Genomic DNA, 12,630 nt, shown 5'->3' on the forward strand with positions numbered 1-12,630 from the left:
GGATGTGTGGGCTTGGTTCCAGACCACTGCAGTAAAGTGAGTCACACAAATTTTTAGGTTTCCCAGTGCATATAAAAGTTATGTTTACACTATACCGTGGTCTGTTAAGTGTGCAACAGCGTTATGTCTAAAAGAACAATGAACATACCCTAATTTTAAAAAGACTTTTAAAAAAAATTAATTTTTATTTTTGGCTGGGTTGGGTCTTCGTTTCTGTGCGAGGGCTTTCTCTAGTTGCGGCGAGCGGGGGCCACTCTTCATTGAGGTGCGCGGGCCTCTCACTGTCGTGGCCTCTCGTTGCGGAGCACAGGCTCCAGATGCGCAGTCTCAGTAGTTGTGGCTCACGGGCCCAGTTGCTCCGCGGCATGTGAGATCTTCCCAGACCAGGGCTCGAACCCGTGTCCCCTGCATTGGCAGGCAGATTCTCAACCACTGCGCCACCAGGGAAGCCCTAAAAAAGACTTTATTGCTAAAAAATGCTAACCATCATCTGAGTGAGTCGTAACCTTTTGGCTGGTGGAGGGCCTTGTCTCCGTGTTGGTGGCTGCTGGCTGGTCAGGCTGGTGGCTGCTAAGGCTGGGGTGCCTGTGGTAGTTCTTAAAGTGAGATAGCAGTGACGTCTGCCCCATCAGTTGACTCTTCCTTTCATGAACCATGTCTCTGTAGCATGCAGTGCTGTTTGATAGCATTCTATGCACAGTAGAACTTCTTTCAAAATCAGAGTCAGTTCTCTCAAACCCTGCTTTATCAACTAAGTTTATGTCATATTCTAGATCCTTTGTTGCCATTTAAATAATCAGTTAAGTTCGCCATGTTATATGGACATGGTTTGTGATGCCCCAAAATAATTACAATAGTAACCTCAAAGGTCACTGATCACAGATCACTCTAAAAAATATAATAATGAAAAAGTTTGAAATGTTGTGAGAATTACCAAAATATGACACAGATACACAGAGTGAGCGAATCCTGCTGGGAAACTGGCACTTGCTTGGCACAGGGTGTCCACAGACCTTTAATTTATAAAAAAAAAAAACTATCTGCAAAGTATAATAAAATAAGGCCTACCTGTAGTAGGAATTTGTAATCACTTTGTTATCCTCTCCCCCAGCTTTAAATCACAAAAGCAAATAAATGGGGCAAAGTCAATTCCTTTTGTAGCTGGTTCCAATGCTACTGGTTAAAGTCTACTACAAAAAAGGTGAACAGTTATAGAAGCACATATTTTTATAGTTGAAATCTCCTAATATGGTCTTTATTTGAGAATTTAGATGCGTACCAGTCTCCAAAGGAAAAATCACTGGTGATATATATCATCACTGGTTCCAAAACATAAATCTTTTGAATGATTTGCTGTCTTCTTCCTACCTCCTTTGGTCTGTGGCTTGGTTCGATTTTAATTGCTGGTGATAATTGTGTTACATTTTAAAATAATTACATCTAAAACTAGTTTAGAATGGAGTACATTTAAATGGAGAGATTATATGTGGATACCACAATTTTTTAAACATTGCATTGATACTGAACACTGCCCTGCAATAGTGTCCCCCGTCCCTGAGGGACCGCCGTTGAATTGGTGTGGCCTGAGGCCTAGCAGGTTTCTACCACCTTCTTTGGTTCTTAGTGCACCCGTTACAGAGGGAGCATTGTCCCTGCCCCTCTGTGAAGCCTGCAGTCCAGTAGAGAAAACAGCAGGAAAAATATGAGACAGAAATTTATGTCATCCATAACTGAAAGTGTTTTGGAGGCCAATTTTATGGGAGGATTTGAGCACTGGTTTAGTTTAAAGAAGAGAGGAAAGAAGTTGTTGCTTCATTTGTAGGAAAATTTGGGCAAAGGCAAAGCTTTGGGCAGAAATTTGCTTGCTAATAGTCACTGGGCATCCGCTCATGCCAGGCAGCATGGGAGAACCTGGGGGTGCAGACCTGCCCTCAAGAACCTCGTGGTTTAATGGGAAAGACAGACATGCAAAAACAGTGTTGTGGGAGCCATGGTTAGAGTGAGGTTAATTCTGTGTAGGGGGCCCCAAAAGCCTCGTCTGAGCACCTGTAACGTATCAGACACCGTACTGGACACTGGAGATAAAGCCACAGTCTTTGCTGGCAGAGGACCTGCTGTGTGTGGGGGTCAGGGGATGGGTGAGGTTATGAATCTCATCTGGGACATGTTGATTCTGAAGGGCCTGGCCTTCGACACATCCAGGGGTAGGTGGCTGGCAGGCAGTTGGACCTGTGAGTCTGGAGCTTAGGGGAATGGCCTGGGCAGGAAGCCAGCCCTGAATGGGGTCCTTGGGGCTGTGGATGTGACTCTGACCTCCTAGAAAGGGAAGGAGGTCTGGGGCCAAGCCTAAAAGAGGAGACAGAGCCTGGGAAAAAGGAGCCGGCACCATTCTGTCCAGAGCACCAGAATTAAGGAGTGGAAGCTGCAGGGACGGTTGCATTTGCCAGTGTGTGTATTTATTATTATTAGACTTTTCTGTCTTGTTCTCTTGAAGTCCTTGGCTCGTAGAAGCTTTATCTCATTGGAAATGATTAGGCATGAAAAGAACTTGTAATAGAGGAGATTTTTGAAAATCTGATTTTATGTCATATCAGTGTTCTTCAGTTATCTGACACACTTGTTCCAAAACAGAGTAACTTCCTCCATCACTGCTTGACAACCCGACTGCTAGGGTTGCCTTTTTCCTTCTCTCTGATCCTAACAGTGCATCATCTCTCCAGAGAGATGTAGTCGGAGGCGATTAATGACGGGGGATTTGGCAGCTGGGTTTTTTTTGTCCTCTTTTGCTTTACTGTGATGTTGAACGTTGAAAACTCATTAAGCCACCAGGCCTTTATTCAGGAATTAGATGGTGTCTGTTCTTCTCCAAAATGGAAAAATGTGAGTGTTACTCAAAAGATGCTTCATTTCCTCCTTCCCTTCACAAACCCTGCCATGTGTCATCGGATATGACAGGCCCTGAGGAGATTGCAGCGATCAGAGCAGACATAGTCCATGTCCTCAGAAGCTTGCAGTCTAGCATGGGAGTCAGACAAATCAAATAATCCCACAGTCAGTTATGAGAATAGTGGTGATTGTGCCAGTGGAGACTGTGGGAGACATAACAGGAGGGGTCTGGGAACTTGTTTGGGGTTGATACGTTTTAATCCTGGGTACTTGAGAAGAATGACTGTTTGCCCTTGCCTGCTAATGAGCTACGTTTAGGAGAAACAAAGTCACAGGTGATGAAATAACCCCTTCACATACACCATGGTACAGGGCTGCCCTTCAGACATGCTTGAACAAATGGGTGAGGATGTGGAAAGGGGAGAAGAAACGCCTGCTTCCTGGGATGTTGCCTTACAGTGGGGTTCCCACACGTCTTTTTCTTCTGAAATATGTAAATTGTACATTTCAGTTGAAGTTACAGGAGGTCACGCTCCATATTTATCTTCTCTGCAAACTGCTCAGGAAGCATATTCAGTGTCTGCCTCTGCCAGGGCTTCAGTGGCTCTGACCCACCGCTCCAGTGTCTGCCTCTCTCTGCCCGTGTCACATGAGGTCTTTGTGGACATGCTGGTGGATACTGTTTATTTTCTCTGTTGGCAGCCAAGAATTCAGCTTTTTCTAAAATGATTTTTACTGTGTTCCTATTACGTCTTATCTGTTTTTTCCTTTAAGCAGCGTTCGATGATGATTCATCACTGGCCTTGGGGGAAAACTGTTTTAGCTTCTTTTTTTTTTAAGTTTACAATCATTAAAAATGTAGATCATGTTTAAAGGTTTTTTTTTTTTTTTTTTTTTGCGGTACGCGGGCCTCTCACTTTTGTGGCCTCTTCCGTTGCGGAGCACAGGCTCAGCGGCCATGGCTCACGGGCCCAGCCACTCCGCGGCATGTGGGATCTTCCCGGACCGGGGCACGAACCCACGTCCCCTGCAACGGCAGGCAGACTCTCAACCACTGCGCCACCAGGGAAGCCCTAAAGGAATATTTGATGGACAATTGGTTTATCTAAAACAGCTCTAAATTCTGTGAGCATATTACTGCTGAAATGAAATACATCTTCCCTTGCAATTAATCTCTCGTAATCATCAGGATAATTGCCTATTGATTGTCACTGACTTTAATTCACTCACGTAACCATAAATACTTATTGAGTGCCTACTGTACCCAAAGCTCTGTTAGGTGCCAGGGGTACAGCTGTGGACGGTCTTGGCCCTCAAGGAGCTCAGTGTCAAAATCTAAAAAGCAAAAAGTAGTATGGACCTAAAAGTCTTAAATAACTTTCCCTTTGTGTAGATCCTGGTATGGTTCTCCCAATGAGTTGTCGGTGGATAGACAGATGTCATTAGACACAAAAGATACAAAGATTTCAATGCCGGCAGATGCAGAAACCGCAGAGCCTAGCACACAAAGCAGGAGATAACACGGTGTACTCCTCAGGGAGGTCCTGCTTCCCAGGCCCCAAGGGTCCCCTCAGGGTCGTCCAGTGGGATGATGTCCGTGGGGGGGGCTTTGAGCAGCCACGAGCAGCTCCTCTGCCGCTCCGATGGAGGGCCTCCGCCGCCGCCCAGTCTCCCTCTGCATGCTTGTGCTTAAGCCCTGGCCGTGTGTCTGCCTGCGGGCCGGTGACTGGGGGGGGGGGCCCTCGGAGCGGCCTTCAGCACACAAGGCGTCAGGCCTGTCTCAGCTCCGTGCCGGCAGCGCTGGCGCTTGCCTCCCAGGATTGTTTTGACAGTTAGTGAGGTAAACTGGTTAGAATAGTGCTTAGCCCAAAGTAAGCACTTAATGAATGTATTAATATCATGAATTCATTATAACATTATTACTTAAATACATCAACACCATTATTAGTCTCAGTGAAATAGAACATGAGACAAACATGCTTACATACACTTAAAGTTTTTCTTTAAGAGATTTTTAACAATGAACCTCTGCTGCTGCTTTTTTTTTTTAAGAAAAATAAGAGAATATTATCCTCTTCTTAGCCCTCCTCCTTCAACCAAAAAAGCAAAACAAAGAAAAACAACCCACAGAAGGTGAAACAGTGATTTTGCTGGTGTTTGAAAAGTCCACATAACATAATGAATATATTTATTATAGCATTAGTCACTAATAGAGGACTAAAATTCTTCCAGTAATAGCCAGCTAAGTTTCCGCCACTTCTTGCTTTGTGTATTTCCTCAGTTGCTTACCTGGTCTCTTTCTTTAGTCCTGGTGGACGAGTCAAGGTGGTGAGGTTTGCCAGAAACCACAGACCTTTCTCCCCGTCCATCACGAGTCCTGGTCCTTGGTTGCAGGTGCTGTTTGGCACGGCTGACGGGCAGGTGATCGTCATGGACTGCCATGGCAGGATGCTGGCCCACGTCCTCCTGCATGAGTCAGACGGCATCCTCAGCATGTCTTGGAACTACCCCGCCTTCCTAGTGGAGGACAGCAGCGAGAGTGACACCGACTCCGATGACTACTCCCCGCCCCAAGGTAGCTCGCGGGCTCCGTGGGGACAAGAGTGTGGAAGGAGAACGAACCCATCCGCAGGGGAAGGGACAGGCCCGCCGTGCGCACGGCTCCCTAGCCTACTGGGCAGGGTTCTCAACGGAAGTGCAAGGCAGAACTGGCCCAGTCTCTGTTCTTGATTGGACCGTCTTCTCTCTGCCATCCCTTTTTGCAGAATCACTGGTCAGGTTGATGAAGCTCCATTGGCTTAGGTTTTCCTAGATATAAAGCAAGACTTATGGCCGTTTCCATGTCCCTGGGGTGTCGTGGGACTTCGCTGCTTAGTGAGAGTAGAGAGAGCTGAAGATGAGAAATGCTGTGCCATTATTCTTATACCTTAATCTGTGGTGTTTCAAATCCCTAACGTTATTAAAGCCCGTAGCTTTAGTTGTGTGGGGAAAGGATTAGCTCTGCCCGTAGTGAAGGCCAGTACACTGGGCTGGTATCCATGCCCCTTTCTTTTTTATTTCAGGCAGAAGGTCTGGGCTTCCTCAGTTTAGGTGAACCTGCCGCCCTAACCCCCCGCCCCCAAGCCTCACAGTGACGTTAGATTAGAGTAGATGACGTCGGAGTTTTTTAACATTTGGATCAGTAATGAAAGATTGTTTCAGACCCTTGGTGGGGATAATTTCAGGTTCCAGCTTCCTTCACCCCTTGCAGTGTGTGTCTTAGCCCCCAAAGCAGAAGCCTTTGGTGTCGACGCTGGCCATCACCAATGTCAGCCCTCAGCACTGGCCCACTCAGGGCTCTGGCTCTTCCCCAGTGTCCCATCCCCTGCTCCAACCTCTTTTTTTAAAAGGAGAATATGTTACGAGTAGTGGAAGGAAAAGACTCCCCGTGGTCACCTGCTGCGGGACTTCCGGGCAGCTGTGCTCACACCGCTGGCTGAGTGCCCTTAATGGGCTAAAGGCACACGCTGGACAGTGTCTACCCTTCCCTGTGACTGTGGGCATGTTCAGCCTGTGAAGGGCTGGTCCAGGGAGAGTATTTTTAACTTTCTCCCCCATCAGCATCTGCCCTCACTGGTACTTGAAGTCTTCTCCCTCTTGTCCCAGACGTGATAAAGTGTCATGCTTCCCAGAGACGTACACATATACATCGCCATTCGTGCAGTTAGGGAGAAGGCAGTGTTCAGACGGGTAATGAAAGATTGTTTCAGACCCTGTGAAAAAAGTGTAGATTGGCGGTAGTGTTTCAGGATTGGTGGGTGTCGGGAGGGAGAGCGTTCTTCGCTCCTGGAAATCCATCACCTCGTGGGGCCCCAGCCTTGAGCGAAGTGCTGATCCATCCTCCACCTCGTGGCGATGAAGCCAGTGTCTTTCAGCCTTGGACTCGGCATCCTTTTAAAACAGAACTTTGCTAGATTGAATGCATATTTGCTTATCCACATTTATTAGGGGAAGAAACAAGATCCAGAGACCAAGTTGCTAAAGCAAGTCCAGAGTAAGTCTCGGAGCAGGACGCAGTTCCTGGCTGCTACGCTAACCTGTTGCCCTCTTCAGAAGCAGAGGCCAGTTTGGAGGATGACTGGGATTTACCATTCAGATAGAGCAGGGTGTTTCTTGGTGGCCTAGGGAATTTGAGCACAGAGGTAGGTACCTGCAGCATCTTAAAAGTGAAGCAAAGGAGAGTCATAACTGGGGATCCTCCGCAGGCGGGGCTGAGCATGGTGAGCGAGCAGAGATCAGGCTGGCCCGCCCTGGGTGGGAGAGTACAGAGCGTCGTCCCTCACGGCTCCTGCCTTAATGCACAGTCTCCTCGCACGCACGATGCAGGGTTCCCTTCTGCTGGCCGTGCGCTGGGTGTGAGCCACATCCGACCTTGGCCTTCTCTCCAGGTGTGGGGTCTCTTCTGGGAAAAGCAGAGAGCTCACGGTGGCTGCTCACTGCCTATAACGTTCAGTGAAAGTGTGTTCAGTGTTGAAAAGCAGCTTTTCTCTGTACATTGGACCAGGATTAAGAAAATGTTTTCATCCCTCTTCGCACCATCCTTATACGTTATGTGACATTAAAATAATTGACGTTTGCACATCATCAGAACCATGTAAACCCGTAACCACAGGGGTTAATAAACTCTGCACGCACGCTCTCAGCACGGCGTACAGAGCCCAGGGAGCCCTTGCTCGGTGCCCTCGGGGCTTCGGCCCCCAGCGCCTCTCATTCCAGGGGGCTCCGTGTAGTTCCTGAGTGCTGTGCAGCATTGCCTTACTTGGTAATGTCCCAGCCCAGAGTCTGGTCTGCACTGTTGGGCAGTTTCAAGGCCCTCCGCAGGATTGCAGCACGCGGGCCTGGATTCCGGTCACATGCTTGTTGCCTCCTTTTCACTCGGCGCTTCTGTCCCCGCAGATGGTCCGGCGGCGTATCCCATCCCAGTACAGAGCATCAAGCCGCTGCTCACCGTCAGCTTCACCTCAGGAGACATCAGCTTGATGAACAACTATGACGACTTGTCTCCTACTGTCATCCAGTCGGGGCTGAAAGGTACGGATCAGCCCGAGCGGCCGGCCTTCCGAGCTGGGCGTCACGGCCAGGCCTGTTGACCCCCGGCCTCTGCAGTGGCCTCTTCCAGGCTTAATGGAGTCTGTTCACTCCTCTGCTTAGCCGACAAGTCGATTCCTATCTAGTCTCACCTTGAGGAGGGATTCCTGACAGTCCCCTTCATCTTCACCTGCCCTTCTCCCCCCACGGCAGGAGCGATCCTCTCGGGTGTGGGCCGCTTGCCTGCAGCCAGCACTGCAGGTGTTGGGCGGCAGCACCTGCCGTGCCTGCGGCAGCAGGTGACACACAGGACAGCCGAGGCCTCGGTGTGAAGGTCAGCAGTCAGGAGCTGATGCCTTCCTGAGGGACGTTAATGAAATGCTGTCTCAAGGCAAGACAGGCACCCGTAAGCATTCGCAGTGTTCTGAATTTTGCAATTCAGGAATACCGTCGAGGTTGTGCCTCTGAGGAGTTCTTTGGAAAAACAGTTCTGTCTCTTCAGGGTTGAATGGTGCAGTGTAGAAATTCCAGGGCTACTTCTGGTCCTCGAGGTTAAGGGACCTGCTATAATCTGAATGGGAGCCATTGCGGGGCCCGGCGGTGGGGAGGCAAACCAGAACCTTCAGTTCAGCTGCTGTCCTTTGAGACTGGCCATCAGACCAGAGTCCTGGCCATGTTGCTTCTTGTCTGAATTGTTCAGGAATGCCAGGGATATGGAGAATCAAGTCCACATACTTAACTGTTGATTGGCGGGAATGCATCGTACCTGCCTGCACACCCCACAAGCACTTAATTCTGTTTCAGAACTATTGGATATTCTTGGAAACAAGTTAAACTCCCTCTTTTAAGTGTCCCATTTGCTGTTTCAAAACTATAATTGTAAGGAATTATTTAGCCTATAAATTCCGGAGGGACATGTAGACGTCCTTCTTTATTATCACAAATGGACCCGTTAGGAGCTGAGTAAGTTTCTTTTTACGATGATGATGAACTTAAATTCCTTGGACTTTTCTGTAAATTCTTTTCTGAATTTTCTGTCTTTCATGGAGCTAAAACAAAAAGGTAGTCATCATAAATTCTCTCATATATTTAGTGATCCAAGCTCTACTTTTGTTCTAAAATTCTGTTTTTAAACCTTTTAACCAAGTTTATTAATTGCATCAGTACCTGCCTCTAGTTCTGCCGTCCTGAACTTCGTTCTCTACCAAGTGTCTGACCGAAAATATCATAATTACCACTCAGTTCCTTTGTATTCTTTGTCGGGTGAGTTTTTCAAATTTTTCACCATCTTGGAAACTACCTGTGGAAACTTTATTTTTTATTCCTTGGATGTACTCTTTTGTTCTCTATCAAACTAAATTATATTGGAGCAGCCCTTCTAACACAGTCCCACAATGGGCATGAGAGGATTGGGAACATGAAGGTGAGGTGACTTGGGGAGGCGACCCAAAGTACCCCTCCCAAATGTGAACGTTCTTGACTTGAGTTTTATCCTAAAAATACAGGCAAATTTAGCATCCTTGTGATGACCTAACTAGAAATCTCAGTCTAATCTCAAAATGTTTTCAATCATTTATGCCCTCATGACACGAGATGCTTTTGCACTGTCTTCCCAATTTCAGAAAGTTAGGTGATGTTTCAGTAGATTGCTGTCATCCAGTAGGTGCTGCGTGTAGGCAGTTCCTCTCTTCTGTCTTGGTTTCAGAATATTTCAGTCTTACGTGTGGTATGGACAGCAGTCGTTTTTTGAAAATTTGTTTATTTTTGTCCACCGCTTTATGGGATATGTTAGTAAATACTGGGAACAGGTCGCCAGGTGCCGTCAAAGATGGCTCACCGCAGCTTCTTCCACCTGCGGTAACCTGTCCCATCACGGACAGGTCGGTCGTTTGACTCTCAAGGTGCAGGCGGTCCCTGACTTACCGTGGTTCAACCTGGGGTTTTTCAACTTTATGACGGTGCAAAAGCGATATGCCTTTGGTAGAAACCGTATTTTGAATTTTGAATTTGGATCTTTTCCCAGGCTAGTGACTTGCAATCCCATCCTCTCTCGTGATGCTGGGCAGCGGCAGCGAGCGGAGCTCCCAGGCAGCCCCGCGATCACGAGGGTCAAAACCCGATACATTTAAAACCACTCTGTACCCGGACACTTTGTTTTTCACTTTCGGTACAGTATTCAGTGAATTACGTGAGCTATTCAACACTTTATTATAAAATAGGCTTTGTGTTAGATGATTTTGCCCAACTGTAGGCTAATGTAGGTGTTCTGAGCATGTTTAAGGTGGGTGAGGCTAAGCTATGGTGTTCGGAAGGTTAGGTGTATTAAGTGCATTTCCAGCTTACAATGGGTTTATCCAGATATAACCCTGTTGTAAGCCAAGGAAGATCTGTAGAGCAGAAGGGTCTAGTATTTCTTTTTTACTGTCTCGAAGAAACATCATCAGGGAACTTTTCCAGCGAAGAAAGGTGACTCCTGGTATTCCCCAGTTTGTCACCAACACTGTAATCTGTGTCATGTGCACAAGAGCTTACAGTGCTGGACCCCTCGTGGTCTCCACGGCCAGCCCTCCTTCCCACCCCTGCCCACTCCATTTTCACTGCAGACTCATGGGGTTGGGGGGACTTTGCCTTGCTGACGTTTGCTGAGGAAGTTCTGCCTTGAAGAAAAATCTGCTGAGTATCCCAGCTTCGGGGAATTCTGTTTATCACACAGTGAACTGTAAACTGCTTCACCTCATTTGGGGTTTTTACCCTTTATTGTGACTTTCGTCTTTCTTGAGGATGTAGCGGGGAGGAGGGGAAAAGGCTATTTCCCCTCTACCCATCTTAGGCTCTCAGACCAGGCCCTGTAAGTTAGACTGACAAAAAACTGATTGACCAGAGAAAAACACACAGAAGCTTAACAACACCTGCACTGTGTTTACCTGTGGAAGCACAGAGATGAGTAGCTCAGAGGGTTTAGATAGCATGTTAACAAAAGAACAATACATTTTTTGGAGAAGTGACAAGGAGAAGACTTGAAGTTTCTAGGACAGCACATTGTGGGCAGGTAATTATATGGGGGAGCTAACGGAAGATAAGGGCCAGTTAGTAAAGTTTGTTATGCAGATTCCGCTGGTGTTGATAATGGTCTAGCGTTGTCACCAGTGGTTCATTTCTGTCCTTCCTGGTGGGGAATGGGTAGACACCTTCACAGATTTATGTCCTGCTTTTAGGCAAGTAGGGGGAAGGGAGAGAGCTTTTCTTCTATCTGCTTCTTCTCCATCGCCATCAGCTCTACGTAATTCTCATGCCAATGTGGCATATCTTGGGGTGCACACTCTGTTATCTTTCAAGGAAAAATAATTCAGTCATGAATTCAGACTCTGACCGAGCCAGAGCATCTTTGCAGGGAAGCAAGGGTCCCACCCTCGTGCTGACTGTTTTCCTCTTTCTGATTTCAGAGGTGGTGGCCCAGTGGTGCACGCAGGGAGACCTGCTGGCAGTCGCTGGCATGGAGCGCCCGACCCAGCTCGGTGCCCTTCCCAATGGCCCTCTTCTGAAGAGTGCCATGGTCAAGTTCTACAATGTTCGCGGGGAGCACATCTTTACGCTGGACACGCTTGTGCAAGTAAGGATGTGCGCCAGACACCCGGCCGCGCCTCTGATGTGTTACTTTGCACCCACGCTCCGTTAAATGCTCGTGAGCTGATTCTACTCACTGTGATTATCTTTGACAGATTTTAATCTTTGGTTGACCTGAATTAAATTATGGGGTATAGACCAGAAGAAGTAAGGGAAAAAGAAGTTTTTGCCTGTTAGCCAAACCCATTTCCATTCCCAGACGAGTGCACAGTGAGTAAGCAGAGCGAGCTGGTGTTTATCATCATTCTGAAGTAAAAATCAGAAACTCGCGGAGAAGTAAATGCTGGATTTACATTTATTTACTCTGATTTTGTTTGTTACGCCAGTAATGTACTTTTACAACTAAACTAAATTATTGTTAAACAGTAAGGAAAAAAGCTTAAAGGTGTTTAAGAAAGTGTGCACACGTGGGCCCCTTTCTATTTGTTTTTATCTCCCAGAAAGCTTTAGGCCGCCTCATTTCTGGTCTGGATCGGTTATGGTGGAGGCAGAATTCCACTACAGTGGAGTGGAGTGGAGTGGAGTCTGAGAGCGAGTTGATGGTTGATGGGGGTGACAATAAACTAGGGACTTATGTCCTAACCTTACCCAGCTCATCAGAGAGACAGGTATACCAGGTTTGGGGAAATTTGTAATTAGCTGCAGGCATTAATTATTTAAATGCATCTTTTTTTTAAATTGTAGTAAAATACACATAAAATTTACTGTCTTAACCATTTTTAAGTGTATTACATTATTTTGTAACCAATCTCCAGAATTTTTTCATCTTTGCAAAACCGAAACTGTCTATACCTTCTTGTTTCTCTGAATTTGACTGTTCTACGTACCTCATATAAGTGGAACCATACAGTGTGTGTCTTTTTGTGTCTGGCTTACTTCACTTAGCAGAATGTCCTCGAGGTTCATCCACATCGTAGCCTGTGTCAGAATTTCATTCCTTTTTAAGGCTGAATAATATGCCATTGTATGTGTGCACGACGTCTTGTTTATCCATTCATCCATCAGTGGATGTTTGGTTTCCTTCCAGCTTTTGGCTGTTACGAATAATGCTGC

At 46.9% G+C, this 12,630-nt stretch overlaps 1 protein-coding gene across 3 annotated transcripts in view; it reads left to right on the forward strand.

The window, feature by feature from the left end:
• Positions 1-12,630, forward strand: part of TULP4 (TUB like protein 4) — a 224,608-nt gene that overhangs the window by 178,316 nt on the left and 33,662 nt on the right. For all 3 annotated transcript variants that reach the window (XM_030853049.2, XM_060283534.1, XM_060283535.1), the window contains 3 exons: positions 5,281-5,461; positions 7,822-7,956; positions 11,397-11,563. In XM_030853049.2, coding sequence (XP_030708909.1) covers positions 5,281-5,461; positions 7,822-7,956; positions 11,397-11,563 — 483 coding nt within the window. The remainder of the gene's footprint in view (positions 1-5,280; positions 5,462-7,821; positions 7,957-11,396; positions 11,564-12,630) is intronic.

The sequence above is a fragment of the Globicephala melas genome, chromosome 14, assembly GCF_963455315.2.
Source record: "Globicephala melas chromosome 14, mGloMel1.2, whole genome shotgun sequence".
NCBI classification, from domain to species: Eukaryota; Metazoa; Chordata; class Mammalia; order Artiodactyla; family Delphinidae; genus Globicephala; species Globicephala melas.